The sequence below is a fragment of the Typopeltis vanoorti genome, chromosome 21 (genome assembly GCF_054136105.1).
Source record: "Typopeltis vanoorti isolate ZY-2024b chromosome 21, IOZ_Tvanoo_1.0, whole genome shotgun sequence".
Lineage (NCBI taxonomy): Eukaryota > Metazoa > Arthropoda > Arachnida > Uropygi > Thelyphonidae > Typopeltis > Typopeltis vanoorti.
The window spans coordinates 13687961-13710804 of record NC_143569.1 but is presented as its reverse complement, the minus strand read 5'-3'; the positions used below and the strand labels follow the sequence as shown (position 1 = coordinate 13710804).

The following is a 22844-nucleotide window of genomic DNA, read 5'->3' as shown; positions in this document are numbered from 1 at the left end:
CTAATGGTTTTGAAAGCATATGGTGTGAGGTAGAGGTTGGCAAGACAGGATACCACACTTAGACTGTTGTTCTCAAATTTCATCCCTAGGATTTGAAGGGGATAAATTAACTGTGGAAAGGATACAAAGGCAGATAATAAAGATGGTTTCAGGACTGTATATATCTATCTATAATACTATCCCAAAAAAATAGTTATGATGATCAGCTGAGGTAATGTGGACTGTAGAGTTTGGTAGTTAGGAGAGGTGATATGATTGAGACTTTTAAACAGTTGAGAGGTTAGTTACAGGGTTGACACTGGGGAGTTCTTTTGCTTGGTGGAACAGCAGGAAGGAGTGATGACAAGGGGCCATCCCTGGAAGTTGCAAAAGGAAGCTGTGAGCAAGAGGGTGAAGATTGTTTTCTTTGCATGGAGGGTGGTTGAACCGTGGAATACATTGCCTGATAGAGTGGTGAGAGCAAGATTGGTCAATGAGTTCAAGGAGTGGTATGATTAAAGACTTTGTGTTTGCTAGGAAGGATCTCCCATGATGAGTCTTTTGACTCCATGGAGGCCTGAATAATAATAATAATAAAGACATTGCAAAAGGATGTGGTGAGTAAGAATTGGCTTTTTTTTGCATGGAAGATAGAATGCACTGCTAGGGTGGTGAACTGGTTTAAGGAATGGTAAAGATAGATAGGCATCCCATAATGAGTTTTGTGACTGGAGTTCTTGAATAATAATAAATTTTTTGCAAATTAGTCATTATCATCCATCCTGTTGATACTATTTTCATAGGACTTTAGGCTTTCAGTCTAATTATTTCACTTATTGTTTTGTGCATTTTTTTGTTTTTGCAATTTTAATATAATTTATTTCCCTGGCAATGTCTCACTGACAAACGAAATATAGGATTGGTTAAACTTATGTCTAATTATTTAAGTGCACTGTATTCCATTAAACCTTATAATGACCAATGTTAGCTAATTGAAAAATATCTTTTTGTACAAGATGTAAGAATTATCAGACAGTGTTTGAATAATTGCCTTCTTAATAACAGTGTGCAACTCATTAAATTAAAGTTATATTTACTGGAGATATCTGATAGACAAGCTTAGGTGTTAAATGTTTTTCATAACTTATTTTAATAGTATTATAAAATAGTATTTTTAGAGTCAACCATGACTATGGAGCATTCTCCTGAACAAGTATGGTTGCATTCATTTGCCAAAAATTTGGAAGACATCTTAAGATTAAATCCTACATAGCTGTAATACTTCTTTTTTACAACATCTAAGCTTGCCAAATTAGAACTTTAGATCTTTTTGTCCATTACAGTTTGAATTGTTTCACTTATTCATTCTCACATATTAACTATAACATGTAATTGCTCTGAAGATGCTGGTTTGAAATTCAGCAAAATATAAGCCAGTTAATAAACATCTTTTTTATAATTTAGTTGGTTTGGTGTTGTAATACCATTAAAATAAGTTTTCAATATTGCAGATATGTTGGTAATTCTCTAGGACTTATCCTTAAATTACATTATTATGTAATTTAAGAACTAAAGTTGGATTGTGAATCCCCTCCCCCCTGTGCTTGTCACGAAGAATTTTTAAGGGGTTCCTTAATGTACCATTGCAAACATGAGACAGTATATTGAAGGTTGGGAATATTTGTTATATATATATATATAATTAACTAGCTGAAATACCCATTCTTCAAACAGTATGAGTTTACATTAATAAAAGAAATATTTCATTGTTCACATTATAACTAAAATATTATACGGTCTCACTTATATCAAAGCCTCTTTATAAACTGCATTGTTTCCCCCTCTGGAGCTTATGTTTAGATCATTACTGCTATTCACCCTTGAGTAGAATGCATGTAGCTATCTGCCCATGTGGGAAACAGCAGGATCTGAAATTAGTGGCTGCAACATCTTAGAAAATGTGGCCTTACAAGAAGACTTGAACAAATTTAGTGAATGGGCATGGAAATGGGAATGAGAGTTCAATATTGCAAAATGTAAGGTTTTAAAATTTGGGAAACAAAGATGGGATGTGGAATTTATGCTTGATGGGAATATATTGTTGGAGGTGGAGGAAATAAGAGATTTTTGGGTGATAGTGATAAGGATCTGAAATTTAGGGGGAACATTGCCAAAATTTTGAGGACAACACAAAGAATTCTGGGAATGATGCAGAGGACTCTGACTTGTATAAGTAAGGAGATTTTTGTTCCATTGTATAATGCTTTGATTAGGCCACACATGGACTTCTGTGCATATATTGGTTTTCTGGTTTTCCTGGCTACCTGGTTTTCAAAAGGAAAGATGTTGGAAAGGGTCCAGAGATGACTTACTAGGTAGTTTCTAGTTTCTGATCTCTGGAATGTTGAATATGAGGAAAGTTGAGACCTACAAGTTAGTAAGGGGTTGTTATAGGATCATTGTTGGAGATTTTTACAGCAAACAGTGGAAGATCAGGGGAAAACCAGAGGACATCCTTGGAAGCTGTATAAGGAGGGTGTGAGAAGCAGGTTTTTTTTTGCATACAGAGTTGTGAATGATTGGAATACCTTGCCTGAGAGTGTGATGTCTGCTGGGAATTTGAGTGTGTTTAAGGCAAGGTATGATGAGCTGTGTGTATGACAGAAGGACATTCTAGATGAGTCTTTGACTCCGTGGGCCCCTTGAGATAATAATAATTCAGAGCATTCTGCATTGTCACTTGTTAATGGTTAATATGTAGCATATGCTGACTAGAAACTGGGGACATTTAAATTCAATGGGATATTATTATTATTATTTGACACCTCCAGGAGTCCAAGAACTCATCGAGGGAGGGCACCTGCTCTACAACTCTGTCTCCACCATTCAATCACCAACGCCATCTACCACTGACTACTAATGGTATTTCCAATGACAGTCACAAACAGCTGTGTCCACGGCAGGATTTGAACCCGCATCCTTTTGGCTGGAGAGTGGATACGTTATCCACTTGGCTAATCAGGCTGGCTATGAGATATATATGTGAAGTTTTTGCTCTAAAGATTTTCATCAACTTTTTTATACCAGTTTTCAGGTCGATCTTATGTATGGATATTTCATGAGCAGTAATGAACTTTTTAAAATTGTACTGGGTAGTTCACTGCTTTATCCTAATTTGTAACACTGCCTGTGGATTTGTAGACCATTTCCTGTGCATCATATCTGCGTAGCACAGTGCTATTGATCATTTATGCCTTGTCATTCTTGGGAGTTAGTATGGTGTACTAACAGAGTCAAGTGCTTGGTTTATTCACATCAGTAACCTTAGATGAAACATGACAGCAGAAGACAACCAAGTAGCCTAAATCATAGCCAGAACTACCCTAAGCATGTCCTCAAAATTTCATCAAAATCAATTCAGTCATTTCCTCATTTAACTGGGAATTGCCAGATTAAATAAGACTCTTCCCACTACTTTCATCAGGGAACAAGGGCGAGCAGTGAAAAATCAGCTACTGGAACAGACTCAAGCTCAACATCTAAAAGAAGAAGAAGAGCAAACCAAATGTTAGAAGAACTGAAGATAACAACATGCAGTATGATGAGTATTAATGGAAAGGAAATCAAGATTGCAGAACTGAAAAGTATCACACGGACATAATTGTCATCCCAGAAACAAAATGCTGAGTTAGTACCTGAGGAAGTAACTAACATGTGTTTGTTCCAGTAAAAACGATGAATAATTGTCAATCCAAGAACAGAGAGATCCCATCCTATCAGGTAATTTTTGTATTATCATTTGTACTGAAAATGAAGAAAATTGTGTTTTGATATTGTTTAAGGCGACTAGGTTATCTCACCGCCATTGAAAAATAGCCCAAATCTGATTACAGAAAGTTCTTGAGTTTGGAATGTTTGAACACTGTGTAGTTTGTCAAATGGGTAGGAGGAATGGAATGTACTGTTGTCAACGGAATTATAGATAGAGTTATTGATCAATGAGAAAAGGGATATTTATGTATAAGAGAATGAAGGTGGGTGATAGATACAACCCTGAGCACATCAGCAGTGATGGGAAAGTCTGAAGTAAGGAAACTATCCACCATAATGTGCTAGTTTGATTAAAAACTAGCTACCAATTTACAAACACTAGCAGGCCTTGATTAAATGATCTGGAAATATCAAAAGCAACAGGTTTAGGGAAACCTCTATTGTTTCCCCAAACTTTCCATAGCATATGTCCATAGGTGTGTGCTGTAAGCTAGAGCTTCCATAGATCTAGAGTAGCAGAATTCATACTGGTGGTGGTGGTGGTTCTTCATGTGATATAGAAGTTGACTGCTGATAACTTTTCCCTTTATTTTAAAGATAGCCGAGATGAAGCCATTGGATTGATAGTTTTGTGGCAAACTTATTTCACTTTTTTTGAATGAGCTGAATATATGTTTGCTTCCATGGATTAGGACAGATATCAGCTGAATATAAAAGCGTTTGGAGAGATGATATTGGACAGGTGTTTGATCCATAGCATAACTTGAGTAACATTTAGGAAAATACCATCAAGACCTAAGAACTTTTCTTTAAATATTAAACTCATATATAAAAGGTTGTAAAACCTATAGCACATTCTTTCGTTTTTCTTCAGCTTCTTGCCTGCACATGAAATTTATTGAAATACTGCTTGAACAGCAAACTTTGTCTTTTAGAAAAGACGGTGGAGGAGCCAGTTCAAATAACAGAGCAAAACAGAGGAATTGAATGAAAGAAGAGGAAGAGAAGTTTGTTGTAGTTTAAGATTAATTAACATAGATAACCTACAGGTTATCCAAGATTTTTTTTTGTGTGTATCTGCCAAGATACTATAGGGAAGTGATTTGCCTTGTATGCCAGAATGCCAGTTTTTTCCTATAGGCATGGTTGCAGCTGTGCCATCTGGAGACAAGAAAGAAGTGGAAGCATATATTAGAAGTTTTTCCCAATAGCCTTTGCAAGTGACCAGAAGATACACTTACCATTTATGATGGAAATGATTTTTTTTCAGCAGAGATAAGGATGTAGTGGTTGCCTTGATAAGACTAAATATGGACCACTGCACAGATCTGGTCATTTGGATTTCAACCAGTTGAGTAATTTTAGAAAGGGTACAAAGGTGGATAACAAAGATATCGGGTCTTTAGAATGACAGATTGTGGAAATGTAATCTACAGTGTTTGGTGGATAGGAGAAGATGGTAATATGGCTGAGACATCAGCTGTTGAGAAACTTACCAAAGAAATACTTTAGAGATTTTCCAAAGAGGAGCTATTTGTGGAAGTTGTGCAAGGGAGCAGTGCATAAAGGAGTGAAGATTAAGTTTTCTCCCTGGAGAAATGTGTGTGTGAGAGAGAGAGAGAGAGGTAGTAGAATGCATTGTACTGCCTGGGTGGATATGAGTGTGCTGACAGTAATTGGATTTAAGATGTATCATGATCAGTGGTGAGCTATAAGGGGTTCGCCCAAGCCCTTAGTTGAATTTTTCTCAAATTTGTGAGCCTCTTGTTTACTTTTCATTTTTTCCAAAAAAAACCTATAATTTTTTTAAATATATTAAGTGACAAACTCATGGTAACCTAACAAAGTGATTTTATTAAATAAAATATTATAGTTACTGTTACCATCGTTTTACAAATAAGAATTCACATTTGGTAATCGCATATAAATAAATAGGACTATAAAACTACACAGGTGCCTGTGTAGCTCAGTAGAAGTGGCGTTTGCACTCTACAGCACTTGATCGCACAACGAAAGGCGCTCGAATCTAGTCGTCGACTAGAAGAACTTTTCAGAATGAGGCAGGTGACCAGTGGTGTGCCTCAGGGCTCTGTGCTTGGGCCAATGTTGTTTAATTTGTATATAAATGATATAGGAAACGGCTTAAAGGGAGATATTCAGTTGTTTGCTGATGATGCAAAGTTGTGTAGTGCAATAAAAAATCAAGCTGATGTTGAAAGTTTGCAGGAGGATTTAAATAAGCTGGTAAAATGGGCAAAAGAAAATGGATGTCAGTTCAATGTGGAAAAGTGTAAAGTCTTGCATTTTGGGATTAAAAGATTACCAGCTGTGTACTACATAGATGGAAAGGTACTCCAAGAGATTGATGAGGCTAGGGACTTAGGGGTATTGGTAGATAAGGAGATGAAGTTCAGAGGACACATTGCTAAGGTGTCCAAGATTGCACATAGGATTACTTGGTTGTTGAGGAACACACTGACATCCAGAGATAAAGAGGTTATTATTCCCTTTTATAAAGCATTGATACTTCCACATTTGGATTACTGTGCTCAGGTCTGGTCACCTGGATTCCTTGGAGATGAGGAGGCTGTGGAGAGGGTTCAGAGAAGAGTGACCAAGTTGGTGAGTGATATAAAAAAATGCTCCCTACATTGAAAGATTGAGAGCTTGTGGATTGCAGAGATTGGTTGATAGGCGAAGAAGAGGGGATATGATAGAAACATTCAAATTACTAAAAGGTTTTTATAGGATTGATGCAGGGGAAATGTTTCAGCTGTGTGATAGTGATGGAAGAACAAGAGGTCATCTCTGGAAATTAAAGAAGAGTGTGGTTAACAAAGGTGTCAGAACAAGGTTTTTTGCCTGGAGGGTGGTGAATGAGTGGAATTCATTGCCTGACTTTGTTGTGAGCTCTTCATCTGTAAATGAATTCAAGAAGAGATATGACAGATATTGTTTTGCTAGTTTGGGTCTCCCGCGATGAGTCTACTGACTCCATGGAGATACCCGTAATAATAATAATAATAATAATAAAATAATGCACCTTGATTGGTACTGTTGATTATCACTTGAAGTATAAAAACAAAGAGAAATATAACATACTTCAATATTATTGTGTTTAGATAATATTTATTTATTATTTATAGATTGTTTGTCATAAAACCTTCTATAGCAAACAAAAGAAATTTATTTTGTTTATAAAAAATGCAGACTATTTCATATGTGCAATTATAAAAGATTTTATTCTTATTATATTTTGATAGTAAAAAATGTTTTCTTATTAAGATAAATTAACACAGATGATTGTGCAAATATTTCATGTTTAGATCATGAAATATTGGTTTAAAAATGATAGCCTTGACAGTTGTCCCTTCATACTTTTTGATTGGCATTTGTACACAAGCTGTATTAATAAAAGTTTTTGTGTGAAATATGGCTTTTTTTTTGCTTGACGATGCGAGCCCTTTGTTAAAATTTCCATAGCTCACCACTGATCGTGATCGACATTGTTGGACCTCCATCAGTGAGACTCTTAAATGAACTGAGTTCCAGTGATGATGATGATAGTAATAAAGTGATAAATTGTTTTACATTTATTCCATATTTTCTGTAATAAAAATACGCTTTAAATTATTTGAGTAATTTCCCTGGTCTTTGTTCTCCTCCCTTCTAACTGTACCATCAGTTAACTGACCATTTCAATTATTCACCCAACATCATTTCAGCAAAAATAGTTCAACACTTAACTTGCTTATATGAAATTTTTTTTTAAGAGAGATATCACTGAATTAGAGATTATATAGAACCACATTGTGAGTTGGACCTCCAGTAAAATTAGACTGTATATTTTACATTAGGTACTTAATTTGATACACATAATTTTTTATTACATTTATCACTGATTTGGAGATTATATAAAATCAGCAGTGAAAATAAATGTTGTGAAATGGATGTAGAGATTACTTTTACCAATTGCTGTGGCTACTGGCTATAGTTATTGATTTTACATAATCACCAAATTATTCATTTTCCATGTATCATATTAATTTTATTCTTTTAATTGTAAGAGTTTTCTTTCTTCATTTTTCTCTCAAGCTTACTAATTTTATTTATGCGAACTGACTAGCATTCATGCATCTTTAGAATGTCACGTGGAACAAGTCCAGTACACAGATTTTCTGTAAATTTTGAAAACTTTTATGATCCCAATTTCACTGCAGAAATAAGTACCAAAATGCAAGTACCAGACAGAATAAGTGTTGTTGACCATAATCCCCCTAAAGAAAATAATTCAAGAATTATTCCTGATCCAGAAAAGCTGCTTATGCACGTCCCAGAAAGAATATTACTCGCAGGTATGTACATAACATCATAAATGTGAATATATTATAATTGTTTGAAACACTTTCCTATAGTGAACAGGATATTTATTTTATTATGCATGCATTTTGGCAAAGGTTGTAATTCAAAGTATATTTCCTATCCATATCTGCTGCTGATTCATCAAAATAACACGTTATGCACTTGAGAGATGGCATAGAAGAACTGATTTACATATTACAATTTTTTATTTTTATTTTTTTTTCTCTTAAGTCAAATTTGCATGATATTTTACCTACCTCAGGTGCTTAGGATCTGGATAATGAGAAAAAAATAGTATGCACTTTACTTCAATGTGCTAGTGCTCATGTGGCAATTGGATGACTATATATATATATATATATATATATATATATATATATTAATATCGAATATCTCTCTAAAAATAAAGCATATTTAATGAGTCTTTGCAAAAAAATACACTTCAATGCATATTGAAAGTAATACATCAGTACAACTCTTAGATATATTCTCTGTATCTCTCTCTCTCTCAGTAATATATACTGTACATACACAGGGTGTTTTAGGAGGAAAAGTAAATGTTTTGGTAGGTGCTAGTATCGATCTTCCAGTGTTCTATATTGGTGTTCCACTTACAAGAATATGGCGAACATTACTTGAGCAAGGTTTGTATCCATGTGTCCAATTGTCAGTGGATGCAGAGGTACAGCTGTTTGAAACTGGCACGTACAGCTAAAATGCACACACAGCTCTATAGGATCAGGTGACCAACATGCAGCTCTCTGAATCAGATGTGACCATGAAACAGTTATAACCTGATGCAGTTTCACTTTAGAAGTGTTGTTAAGAATGCCACACATCTTTACGCATGTTGAATATGCTGATATGATGTTTGTTAATGGTTTTTGTAATGGAAACACTGTTGCTGCTTGTAGAGAATACCATTGACGGTTTCCTAACTGCAGAATACCAGATTGAAGAGTATTTACTAGTGTTTACAACAACCTGTGTGAGACTGATACTGTTTCCAGCAGTCATATTTCTTCTGAACGTTGAAACAAACAAAATGTGGATGAAGTAGAACACCTTTTTCAGTCAGTAGAACATAGTCCTACTACAAGCACACAGAGAATTTCTGCACATATCAGTGTTTCACATACAAGAGTATAGTGAACATTACATGAGCAGGGCTTGTATCCATTTCACCCAGCAGATGAAGGAAGTCGATTAGGATTTTATCAGTGTCTAAATGTTAATTGCCGATTAATTCCATTAATACTGTTCACCAGTGAAGTTACTGTCACCCATGGCAATATCAATAACACCCATAACTGACATCAGTAGTCTGACAAAAATTCACATACTATTGTAGAAACAAATTTCCAACATCACTGCTCTGTAAACATGTGGTGTGGTGTGGTATGATTAACAATCATTTCATTGAGCCTTTTGTGTTACCAAATCATCTCAGGACCCATTTATCTACAATTTCTGCAAAACGAACTTCCACTACTATTGGAGGATTTTCCCTTGGCTACAAGGATTGGTATGTTCTTTCAGCATGACTGAGCTCTTGCACATTCTAGCCATCAGGTGACACCATATCTGAATTGAACTTTTCCTGAATGATGGATTGATGTGGTGTTCCCATCCATTGGCCACCAAGGTCTCATTCCCTTAGAATTTGGTTTGTAGGGCTGGATGAAAAGCGAAGTATACAAAGAAAAGATAAATACAAGAGACAAATTGATTGATCTTATTATGGCTCATAAAAGAACGTCAAGCTTCAGAACAACAACACATACTATTGCCACAAGAGTTGCAAAGTGCATGAAGTTGTCAGTGGAATTTTCAGACATTTATTATGATCTGTAAATTACAGCATTTGTCAATTCTTTGTGTTTTGTATCATTCAAACAGTCAATAATTATAAACAATAAGTCATTTATCGTTCTTTAATACCTCTCATAATAACTTTTACATGCCAGTTTCAAACACTTGTATCTCTGCATTCATCCATTGGCAATTGGACAGATGTTTATATGAACTTTTTTACTTAGAATAATCAATTATAATAATACCGTTATGATAATAACTTCTAAGAGATACAGAGAATACGCACGCGCACACACACAGGGTGTCTGTAGAGATACATCGAATATATATATATATATATATATATATATATATACACACACACACAGAGTGTCACTAGAAGTTATGATTATAACGGTGTGTCCATGGAGTCACAAGACTCATCAGATGTTGATCATAACATATCTTAAAACCAATTACTGTCAGCTCACACACACACACACACACACACACACACACACACACACACACACACACACACACACACACACACACACTATTCTTCAGCAAAAAAATTAATTTTTTCACTGCTTTATTAAAAATTTCACTCCTTTATTTATTAAACTACTTTCTCTCACTCACTCTGTGCATGCGTGCACGCATTTTGATTCTGTGCACTTTTTGCTGCCTTTATTAGTGCAGCAAAAAATAAAAACTTCAAAATACAAACTTGGAAGAAGTGTATCCTGAGTATTAATAAATTACTTTTTGTCTTATCCTCATAATTTATATTTGAAATGGTAATACTTGCATTTCATATTGGCCAGAGGTGTACTGCATGAAGTACAGGAAATAGATTTTTAGGTTATATGAAGTGGCCAAGTATTAATAGTATTTTCAATTTAAAACTCTTTATAAGTCAAAACTCCTGTGAGCATCAAAGAAAATATTAACAATTCAACTAATCTGCTAAGTGACCATATTGCTGGTAATTTAGTGGCAATGTTATTGATAATTGCAGTAAGAGCAGGATTAGGGTTCTGTGAGATCAAAGGTTCCCAAATCTCTTAAGGCAGGAATATGATTATAACTAATAAAAAATAACTTTTAATATATGAGTAAGAATGTGTGAAACTCAGCGCTGATAAACATTATGTGAAAGCTTAAATTTAATAAATGTAGCAGAATCTTGCTATAAAGAACTTAGAGAAGAGGGAGATCCCAAGAATAGCTTACTATAACGAATTTTCTTTAGCATAATGTTATGCCAATATGGCTTTGTTCAGGACTTTTCATTAGCTTGTTATAGTGAATAACTTTATTAATAATGATGTTTTCTATAGTGCAAATCAACTGTTAAATAGAAACGCACAAGTATCTTTGGATATGCAAGTATGCTACCAGTTCAACTATCTCTATACCATCATCATGTTCCATAACATGAACTCATGTTTGTTTGTTTCTGTGTGCTGAAACAACTTACTCTTTCAATAAATTATGCATCACTATTGCTCCTTAGGTAATAGTAAACTACAAACTTTATCTTAAATATAATTCACAAGTATTATGGATAAGCTACACTTTAGTTAGAAAGGCTAGTGCTATGATATACACTCATGAGCAGTTGAATTAGAGATACCTGCCGTGTTGGCGAAATGGTGCTGTGGTCGTCCCGGCGAATGGAATAGTGCCACGTGACAGGGATGTCATCAGACCTTGTACTGACTGTCTGAGTAATAGTCGAGCACAGAATGGGGAAGAATCGAGATCTCAGCGAATTCAATCGCGGCCAGACATCGGCACTCCATCTCCGAAGTCGTGCAGGCACTGGGTTTTTCGCGGGCCACTGTGTCAAGAGTGTACCATGAGTACATGGAATCGGGTAAAACCACAGCTGCCAGGAAAACTGCCATGGTGTGCAACGTGTCGATGGCAGGGGATGCCGTCAGCTAACTCGGATGGTAATAGAGGATAGACGGGCCACAGTGCTGCAGATCACTCGCCAATTCAATGCTGGACAACAACGATGTCTGAGCAGCAGCACCATCCAGAACTATCTCCTTGCTATGGGGTACAGAAGCCACCGCCCGACTTGGGTACCTCTGCTCACCACATGTCACAAGGCACGATGATTAGCATGGGCACAGGAACACTGCCATTGGACCCTTGACGCATGGAAAAAGGTCGTCTGGACTGATGAGTCGAGGTACACGTTGGTAGATGCCGATGGCAGGCTACGAGTGCTTCGCCAAGCACATGAAGCGATGGATCCCTCCTGCCAGCAGGGTACAGTTCAGGTTGGTGGTATCCTCGTATGGGGACTGTTTACGTGGGATGAAATGGGTCCCCTGGTACATCTACCATCGTCCCTCAACGGCGAACAATACAGGCCTGCTGTCAGAAGTGTGCACCCATTTCTGCGCCTACAGCACCCTGCAGGAGACCTGCACCTACAGCAAGACTGCATTTGGCCACTGCTCCCAAATTGTGGTCGAGTAGGTGGATGAACTCTCCACGGACATGAGGATGCTTGGCTTGCCCCTGAGGTCCTTTGACCTCAATCCTATTGAACACATCTGGGATGCTGTCAAGAGAGATATATGCTCCCTGGACCCTGTTCCGACCAATTTCCGTGCATTGTGCAGCGGTCATGGATCAGTTTGGCTCCCCCAATGCTTCCAGTGCCTTGTGGAGTCCACGCTGCATCGCCACCGTCATCAAGGCAAAAGGGGGCGCTACCCACTACTAGAGAGGTATCTCTAATTCAACTGCTCATGAGTGTAAATTAAGTATTATGTAATGTACAAGCTTACTAATGCTTTTGGTTTTGAAGTTTAATGCAGCACTTTTGTTAAACTGATATGTGAAAAATATAAGCAGCAAAAAGCTTAAAAAAGAAAGTGAAGAAAAGTATAGAGATAGTACGTTGTTCTTAGTTTTACGTTGTCTGTTAATTCAAGAGAACTAAGATGAAGAGAAACAAGAAAGCTTTTGTTTCTCTTTTGCCTTTAAGCTATAAAATTGTATGCAAATAGGAGTCGTTAGTGAAGAAGAAAAAAAATGTCTTGAAATATTCTTTTTGGGAAAGATACAAGTGTCCTGTAGATATCAGAGGTATAAACATATTTGAACAGAAGGCAAATCCATTCCGATAATAGGATAATCAATGTGTTTCATGGGATGAGTGTTTATTATTATATGTCAGAAAATTTGGTTTTCTTTTATGAAAATTCTAGTTTTTAAAGTGGTAACTATTTTGATTGTACAACAGTTGGAAAATTTTACGTATAAAGCACGTGATTACATGTATTCATGACAAATTCGTGTATCGCCTTAATCCTTTCTCCCCTTCAACATGAATCGACTCTTCTTGGCAGATTAGTTTTTTGTAACACACGTTACAAAACCTATAGCAAATCAATGTTGTGTGTGAGGCAGGGGTCAAGAAAGAAAAGCAATATACTGATATGTTTTTTGAAGAACTAAGGTTTATATTCTTCAGGGAATACTTCATAGGAAAGGCTGTTCCAGATAATAGAGGTAGATGGAATGAAAGATGTATGAGTACTGGGTTCAGTTGATTAATAATTTAACTGTAAATGGCGACTTGGGCAGCTGTTCATGTTATTGTAGGTTTAACAGAAACGGAGGAGGGGTAGTAATGGATATCAGATCTGCTGAACAGTGCTCTTGGAAATATCTGTGGAAAAGACAAAATGTGGGAACTGTTCTTGATGCAGTGCCTGTAGAGCAAGAGGAGCGGGTCATCAATTAGTTGAACTGCCATCTTTTAAACAGCATCGAGAACTTTTCCCAGAGGTCTGTGGTTGTGTTTGAGAGCAGTATTTGAAAGTTGGCTGGTGGGATGGTAAGTTTTTCACAGCCTTTCCTGAAAAACACATCACTCACAGTATAGAAATGATGTTTGTCAGAAAAGGCTTGGAGTAAGTCTTTGAAAAAGAATGATTTGGTCTTGAGGCGAATTTAGTATCATTAAAGATAAAGGAAGGAGAACGAAGTTATTTTTTATTAGGACAGTATGACTTTGTGAAGCAAAGGTCTTGTCTTAATAATTTACTTACTTTCTAAATAACTATACCATGATATTTTTGGAGTTTGCAAAAGCATTTGACAAGATACTTCATAGTCTTATTGTAAGTTGGAGCAAATAGGCTTGAGCATGAAGTTGGCAACATGGATAAGAGGGTGGCTGACACACACACACACACCAGAAAATAGTGTATGGTAGAGTGGAACGAAAGAGGAGGTATATGGTTACTAATGTGCTGCAAGGCTCTTTACTGTACTGTAGTTGCCAATGTTCAGTTTATACAAGATATGTCGAGAAACCAAATTCAAATCACACATACCAGCAGCACAAGTGGCAGGATATGTCTACACAGTGATGTTGCAGAGTCAAGAAATATAAGATGGACATATTGTAATTTCTCAGTCTGGGTTTATAAGGTTACCATAATGTTATAAAATGAGTAAGAAAATCAAAAATCCTACCAGTTGTTGAGATATATAGTCGATAAAATTTTTGGATACTAAAAATGCTTTGCCTGATTGAAATTTATCACTTAATTTGCTGATGAATAGTGAAGTGTATGGAGAAAATGCCATGAGTGAAGATATGTGAGAAAATGATGTTCAGTAAGGAGGAAAAATGTGGATGACAATCACTGCCAATCTGCTTGACCGAGTGAATGAAATGATTCAAGAAAACTGAAAATTCACTGCTTCTGATTAAGTACATATTTCCCATTTTTTACTATACAGAATCATCGAGGAACACTTTCAATATTGTAAGATGAGTGCGAAAATGTTCACTGATGATACAAAACAAAAATGCATGGGTGTACCAATGAACTTTTTAGACTAGTTTTCTAAGAAGATGATGAATTTTGAATCACATTGTGACAAGAGATGAAACCTGGATTTCTCATATGACACTAAAGTAAGCAGCAATCAGTGCAATGGTAGCACATTGAATCTCCAAAGGCGAAAGATTCAAGCACAACCTTTCCTTCAACAAAGTCATGTGTACCATGTTTTGGAACTGATGCAGTGTTTGATCATTGACTTTATGTAACTCAGAGAACATCAATAAACTTTCTAAAGCACTCTATTTGAAACAAATGATGAGACCTTCTCTACATTTAAATTGTTTTGATTTGCAATAATGTTCACTGCTCAAACAATTCAACTGGGAAGTTTCCAACATCCACTCTGTTGCCATGATTTTGCACCCACCGACTTCCATCTTTTACTCAACTTGAAGAAATTTTTATCAAATAACAGTTCAACTGCAAAAGATTGGGTGAAAGCTAGCAGCAGACTACTTCATTTTCATTTAGGAGATACAAAAGCTTGTGCCCGATATGATGTCTCATGTAGCAGTAGCCAAACAGTATGTGTAAACTGTGTGGCAAATTAAATAATAATGAAAGCATTGTCATATCATACATTTACAACCAACTGGAACTACTTAATTTCTGGATGTGCCCTATACATCAACGATATTGGGAATGATTTGAGAGGGAATACCTAATTGTTTGTGGATTACTAAATTAGGGAGAGCAATAATTAATAAAAGTGATGTAGAGATCTTACAGAATGATCTTAAATGGAGTGGTAGTTTGGGGAAAATAATAGCTGCATTGCAAGAAATTGATGAGGCTAAGGTTTAGGGAAAGTGGTCAGAACAGAATTAAAAGTTTAGAGAACATTGCAAAAGTGGACAAAATATCATTTTGTCTATCATAAAATGACTATCATTTTAGGAACACTCTGACAAGCAAGAATAAGAAGGTTATCCCTCTTTTGAAGGCTTTGAAAGACCATTTGGAACCACTGTGTACAGATATGGTTTGATATGACAATTCTGCTATTGTGCACAGATTAGGTCACCTAGGGATTTGGAGGTGATGTAGAAGATTCGGAGATGAGTAACCAAAATCCTGAGTCATTTGTGAAATGATCCTTATGAGGATGGACCAAAGGTTTGTGTGTTACAAAGTATAGCTGATATGTGGAAATTAGAATATGAATATGATAGAAACATTAGTTGCAGAAGTGGTTTTATAGTGTAAGTGTTAAACAAATTTTCTAGTATATGGCTGAACAGAAGAAAACAAGGCATCACTCCTGGAAGTTGTGTAAGAGTGTGATTAACAAGAATGTAAAGATAAGATCTTTTGTTTGGAGAATGGTAATTGAATGGAATAGGTTGCTAGAGGCATTGGTAAGTGTGTTGTCAGTGAACTACTTTGAGAGAGAGAGATGTTATTCATTGTGCCCATAATAATTAGTGTAGACCCCCTCTGCAGTGGAGACATTGGACTCAGTGAAGTGTCTGTGCATTAATAATAATAATGTTTATGATTTAACCATACATTGATTACTTATAAATTGCTGAACCCTAATTGCATTAAGGATCCAAAGGAATGGTGAAAATATAACGGTAAATATCATACAAATGGTTTTATTTTCCTAATTACAGCCAAAAAAATAAACATCCTTTTTTGATCCAGGTGGAGAAGAACATGTTCTTGGACGAGAATCTGTTCCAGAATTTAGATTAGAATCAAGTGTTGCATCACAGCCATCAGGCCTCCACTTATCTACTCCTCCTCATGTTATAACTTTACAGGAGTATCATTATCCATCTGTTCATGACCCACCCAACAGGCCTAACAATAATACTCATCAAAATGCTCTTCCCACTCATAATGAAACTGGGTAAGTGTACTTGATTTCTTATTTCTGGGAAAATTTTGTTATAGTTTGTATAAATTACAAACTTTAAAATTTTTATATTTATACCCTTTTCACATCTTTATTTATGGATTATACTGAAAGTTTATATTGTTTTATTAAAAAAAACACAGATACACCACTGATTTTCTGGTACTCGTGGTTCCGCAGTCTTGCCAGACCAACACAATTCATTAGTATAAATGATACATAGCAATTCTTTCTTTGTTCTTATTAGGATTGAGAACAATGTAATTTTATTGTAATTATACCACTTACATCATCCTGTGTATCAGAAGTCTGAAATGGTTTAAATAAAGTTTGTTTGACCTCTAGAGCAGAATTCTAGAATAAGTCCACTAAGGTAATGGTCAGTCTTAGTATTAGATAACCTTTGAAGATCACATACATGTCTTACACTAACATAATGTACACTGCTTGGAAAGCAGTCAACAGTCACCATAGTGTGAGGAACAAACAACCATAGCACATCCCTTAATAATAATGTATGACCTCCTTTCGCTGGAGTGACTGCAGCAATCCTACAAGGCATACTTTCCACAAGTGTATGATAGCGATCAATGGAAATTTTGGACCATTCTTCCTGTAGGCATATAATGAGGTCCTGGACAGTTGTGGGATGGATGTCCCTTGACCTCACATGATGCTCCAATTCAGCCCACAGATGTTCACTGGTATTTAGATCAGAGCTCTGTAGAAGCCAGTCAAGTGTGGTGACGTTCATGTCAACAAATCATGCAGTTACAGCAGCAGCCTTATGACACTATGCATTGTTTTCCTGAAAGAGACAATGCTCCAAAGAAAGCCACAAAGTAGGAAGCATTGCATTGTCCACAATATTCAGATACCTCTTGGAGTTCAATGTTCATGCCACCAGAAACAGAGGTTGGAGGCCAAACTGGGAAAACAAGACCATACCACCACATCCTCACCTCCTAATTTCATAGTTGAGGTTATGCACTCTGGTAAGAGACATTCACTTAGCCATCCACCACACCAACACCTGTCCATCTGCTCTGTAGAAGGTGTGATGCGATTCATTGCTCCATAACACACCTTTCCAAACTTCCACATCCCACTGTACATGCCTCTTTGCACTACTGAAGATGACCCTTCATGTTAGTTCAGGTAATGTGTGGTCGCATATTGCGGTCCTACCATGGAAGCCCTTGTTGTGAGCTTTGGTTCTGAATGTTTTTGTGCAGATTTTATTCGATGCCAGAATCTGCATTCAGCGTGTCAGCTGACAAATGGTGGTTTTTTACATTTTATACTTTGCAGCATCCTATGGTCATGTTTGGTGGATCATCCACTGTGGGTAGCACTTGCAATTGACTCCCTGCCCTTCCATGTCAGTATGGTATCACTGTTTGTTTACCTGCGATAGCCCAGTTGTCAACAATTTGCTGAACAGATAGACCTGCAACATGGCATCCTATCACAATGTCTCTTTCAATGTCTCTTTTAGACTGGCTACAGACTTTCAAAGTGTGTACTGCACATCAAAAAGTAGACCCTAATCAGAAAGATGGAAGATAGGATAGCACATACCTCACTGTGTATGCATGCAAATGATGATGAAAAAAAAGCTAGGCTTAATATTAGCAATCTCAGATGTGCTTTTGGGGGGAGGTGGGAGCAGAAGGAGATAAAGGATTGGTATTTTTCTAATACCGTAGCACAAAATACACTTGTAATCTGGAAAAGAATTGACTTTGTGGTAATTTCTATGACTAGATATGCAAAAGGCTAGTATGCAATGTTATACTCTGTAACACTAAGATTGCAGGAAATCACTTCCTCTCAGAAAATGGCCAGTTAGAAAAATAGTCCCTTCTTAGGATGCAATTAAACTGTCATTTGGACTTAAAATTATGAGTGTGTTTAGTCTTTTTTTAAATTAAACTGAACATTTAAAAACTTAGTTCTACTTAAAATAACACAAAAATAAATAATTAAATAAACTGGCCGATTGTTTTGACCTGTCATGTCTCTCCGGGGTCACGGCATGATTTCAAAACCAGAACAAAGAGCATGTCGGATGAGAAAGGTTTCACAGGTTTTTCGATTGCAACTTCAGATTTTTTATGAAGTTTTCATGAAGAAGAATGAGTAGCCCACACGGAACAGGCTTTTTGTCGAAGTCAGCAGTGATCCTGATCTGCTGCAAATATCAAAAAGGACACTATGAGATTATAGGTACATTAAACAATAATATGCATCATCCATCATAGAATGAGAGGATGTAATTGCTTGGCGACATCAATACCTTCAAGCTATTCGATAGCATGACAAGTTGGGAGGAGTATAATTTTTGTGGACAAAACATGGGTTAATTTCGGCCAGGCTACCAGCAAATCATAGAATGACACAACTGTTACAGGCTATACCAGTACCAGTGCTATCAGGAATAGAAACAAATGATTGAAAAAATAGTGAAAAGACCACACAAGATGCCACATTAAAAGGATTATCAACCAGGTTGAAGACTCCATGTGGAAATGGTTGGCTCCTGATTGCTGTGCATGAAGGTGGCATAGGTAGTTTTGTTGAAGAGGCTGACCTTGTGTTCAAGCTTGTTTAGAAGGCCAAGTTGCTTGAAATTGTGAACAGGGAGAAGCATAAGTTCTCAGCCTATTGAGTTGACATCATGATAACTGAGGCAGGACACGCATCTCAGGCTTCCTCCTTATCACTGCAAACTGAATCCAATAAAGCTTGCCTGGGGCCAAGTTAAATGTTTACTTGCTTATGGTATACATAAAGTAACACTTTAAATGTGGAATAATTTCATTAAACACATAATCAAAAAAAAAAAAAAAAAAAGATGAAGTTTTGGGAATTTGGAAATCTTGGCATGGGGGAAAGGAAATCTTGAGTGAACTAGAGAAGGTCAAAAGAAGGGGATTCTAAATTAGACATTCTTTGGCAGACTATGCCATATTTCACACAGGCACAGGTGCTACTCTTGTGAATCATAAAGTGTGTAGTTTGAGCATTGGAATTGGGTAGTAGTAGATGTAGCTGAAATCTGGGTTTCTGTCAGAAATAAGATGTCTTCATGTTCGAAGATTGCAAATTATGTAAAATGTCCTTTATGTTTGTGTTGATGCCACAGATGTTTATAAAGTGGATATGAAAGAGTTTTTAGTGAAGAGGTTCTGGCTTGGTTTGTTTGGTGTGACTGGTTGTGATGCAACTTTTTTGATGGGATTGGTTTATAAGGGAGATTTATTTTTCTCACAGTGCCACTGTCATTGTTTTTATAACTCTTCATAAATTATTCATGATTAGATGGAAAGATATAATGAGGACTGTGCAGTGAGAGAAGATACTCTTGGACATGACATCCATACAGAGAGTATCAGTCTCTGTGTTTAGATAGATGGGACTTGGTATTCCCAAAAAATGCATCTGGTTGGAAAGACAATTCACCTGAATCTTGTTTAGGATGGAAGGAACATTCATAACAAATTTTCAGTTGATGTTCATCCTGGAAATCCAAATCTTTCCCCACTAAACAGATAGAGCGACTGGAGAATGCACTCATTTATCGAAGAGAGGATACACAATACCCCCAGTAACCTTAATGTGTTGGGCATAATTCAGATTACCCTTTAGATAGCATGTTCAGTACAAGGAAACATGCAAGCAAACCTCATGAAACATGGAATGTATTTCTTATGAGTTGTTTTTCCATTATTTTCATCCTTATTTTTGGAGAAAAAAATGCCATTTCTCGTGAAATTTTTTCTTGAAACTGGCATCAAGTGTTCATGATTTCTGAGTGCTCTTACATTTCAATAAGCATTATCTATAAAATGATTGTTTTGCTCCAATATTATTAAACTTTAAAAATAAATTTTAAAAAAATCATCTAACGCCTTTTATTCCCTAATGGGGAGTAGGTGAGGCCTTTATACCCTATCTAGCTTTTGGTGACTTATGGGCAGTTCAATCTCCACTGGTAGCCAATCAGAGATAGCTGGCCCATGCCTATCACTAATTATAGGCGGCTACTGATGAAGAGACCAGCAAACAAGTGCTGTCATCTCTTGGTGACTTTATTCCATCCTTAACTAAAAAAAAAAAAAATGGAAAAAGTTGTTTACAAATAAATTAGTCAAATTCATTCTGATTTTTGCATGATATTTTCTTTCAAAATGCACTTTTGTCCTCAAACAACATAAGTGAAATCAGATCATATAGCTAATACTAATTTGTCCTTTAGGTTTTTAATTTAGAAAAACATATCTTGTCATGTGGGCTCATCAGCAATTCTCAAAACTTTCGTGTTTTGTGAGTTTTATTGAATTTATCATTATAGACGAACTGATACATTTATAAAAATTTTAGGATAATAGTTAATGCTAGATAATTATTCGGGCTTAATGCTGCAAATGCCTTAGAATTTGAGGATAAGCTTTAGTGCTAAACATAGCTCTAAAGATTACTTCATCTGTCAGTTATAATGAAGTATCTGCATTTATATAAAAGTTTTTGTGTACATTATGTGTATATATACATATATATGTATGTATAAATTTCTTATAGATTGCCACTAGAATCATTGCCTGGTGTTGCATCATCACAAGGACCCGAGGATGAATTAACTATGTTACGTCAGCATGTAAAACAATTGAGCCATAGAGTTTTTCTTATTGAACAAGAAAATCAGCAGCGTGAACAGCGGGATATGATTGTGTACTCTCTAGGTATTATTTATTTTCTTGTGAAAGGATTAATTTGGTTACACAAACATTGGTGATTATGTACTTAATTCACTAAAATGAAAAATTGAGATTGTCATCTGTGGCAAACAAGAAAGAATGAAATTTAATGGACAAAGTTTTTAAATCATTGATAATAAAACTGATGGTCAGATAACTGTCATAGAACTTAAATTTTACTAATATGATGTATTTGAAGATTTAGATAGAAATACTTCTAGCAGTTTCATCTTGTAAAAAGTCTATGTTTATATGTAATAGAATTTTCTTTTGTTTGAGTATAATATTTTGATCATTTTAATGTTCCACTGTTTACTGTATATAAGTGCTTAGTTTTATTGTTCAGTAATAAAAGTGCACATTCTATGCATGAAATTCAGAATGCAAATTATTTTTCATTTCTTGCTATGAATTTAACAGTTAATTATATATTTAAGAACTAAGTAAATAAGAAGAAAGACTTTCACAAAAGGAATTGAAACCCCTAAAAATGATATAAAACTGGAGGTCAAGATATTAGATGTGATAGCTTTAGATAGTTGACAACTTTTTGTTTAATGCAGAGCAAATAGGTGAGGAATATTGTATTCCATTTATATATATTGTAATTTTTTATATGAATATTTTGCATGAGATGAAATTCTTGCTAAAAATACCATCTTGACTTTTCAGACGATCAGTAATATATTTTTTCCCACTTACTAGTATGGGCCTCATTTTACAAAGGGGTTATATTCCCAGCCTACTGTTTTAAAGTAGATTATTCATAAGTTGAGGTAAAATTATAATGTATTTAAATGAGTTGGTTCCTTCAATATGAAAAATTATCTCTACAAGTTAATCATTTTGCAATTTTTATAAATAATGATGGTTCTTTTATAATTGTTTTTCATAAATGTTTATAAATAACACAACAATACATTATAAATTAGATTAAAAATATTATATAGTGGAGAAGCCTTAATGAGAAAACAAGGACTATGCTTTGTTCATGATTATTGTTGAGTTACAAGATTGTTTTGATTCATATCGTCAATCCACAGCACTAATATATTTATTTTTTATTTTTTTCCATTACTTGTGAATGGAAAAAATTGGTTACCATTGTTGAAACTGTAGAAGGCATTAACTTTATCTCTTTATGTAAACACATCAGATGTTACTTTCCTGATTTAGTGCATTAAATTATCCCATTTTTTCCTCAATCGTAAGTTCTTTCTGATGGAGACGTGAAATTCGTGAAATTTTTTCAGCTGATGGAGACGTGAAATCAGCTCTAAGTTTAGATTATATTTTTAATTTATTGTTTAAATACTAAATAATAAATTTAAATAATATTAATAAAACTTTAACTTTTTATCAGTCCTTACAACACGATTCATGGTGGACCAAAGTGTAAACTGTTTTGGTCCCAATTTACCCACAGTG

General features: G+C 35.6%; 1 protein-coding gene across 11 annotated transcripts in view; it reads left to right on the top strand.

Annotated features, from left to right (window-relative positions):
- The window catches only part of Tango11 (transport and golgi organization 11), a 49483-nt gene extending 26867 nt beyond the window's left edge, over positions 1-22616 (top strand). For 5 of the 11 annotated variants that reach the window (XM_090410896.1, XM_090410895.1, XM_090410901.1 and 2 more), the window contains 3 exons: positions 7877-8105; positions 16443-16650; positions 21241-22616. In XM_090410896.1, the coding sequence (XP_090267022.1) occupies positions 7895-8105; positions 16443-16650; positions 21241-21454 (633 nt within the window). In that variant the 5' untranslated portion in view covers positions 7877-7894 and the 3' untranslated portion in view covers positions 21455-22616. Of the gene's footprint in view, positions 1-7845; positions 8106-16442; positions 16651-21240 lie in introns of all 11 variants that reach the window. The other 6 variants (XM_090410897.1, XM_090410894.1, XM_090410903.1 and 3 more) reach the window with 2 other exon arrangements.
- The last annotated feature ends 228 nt before the right edge of the window (positions 22617-22844 follow it).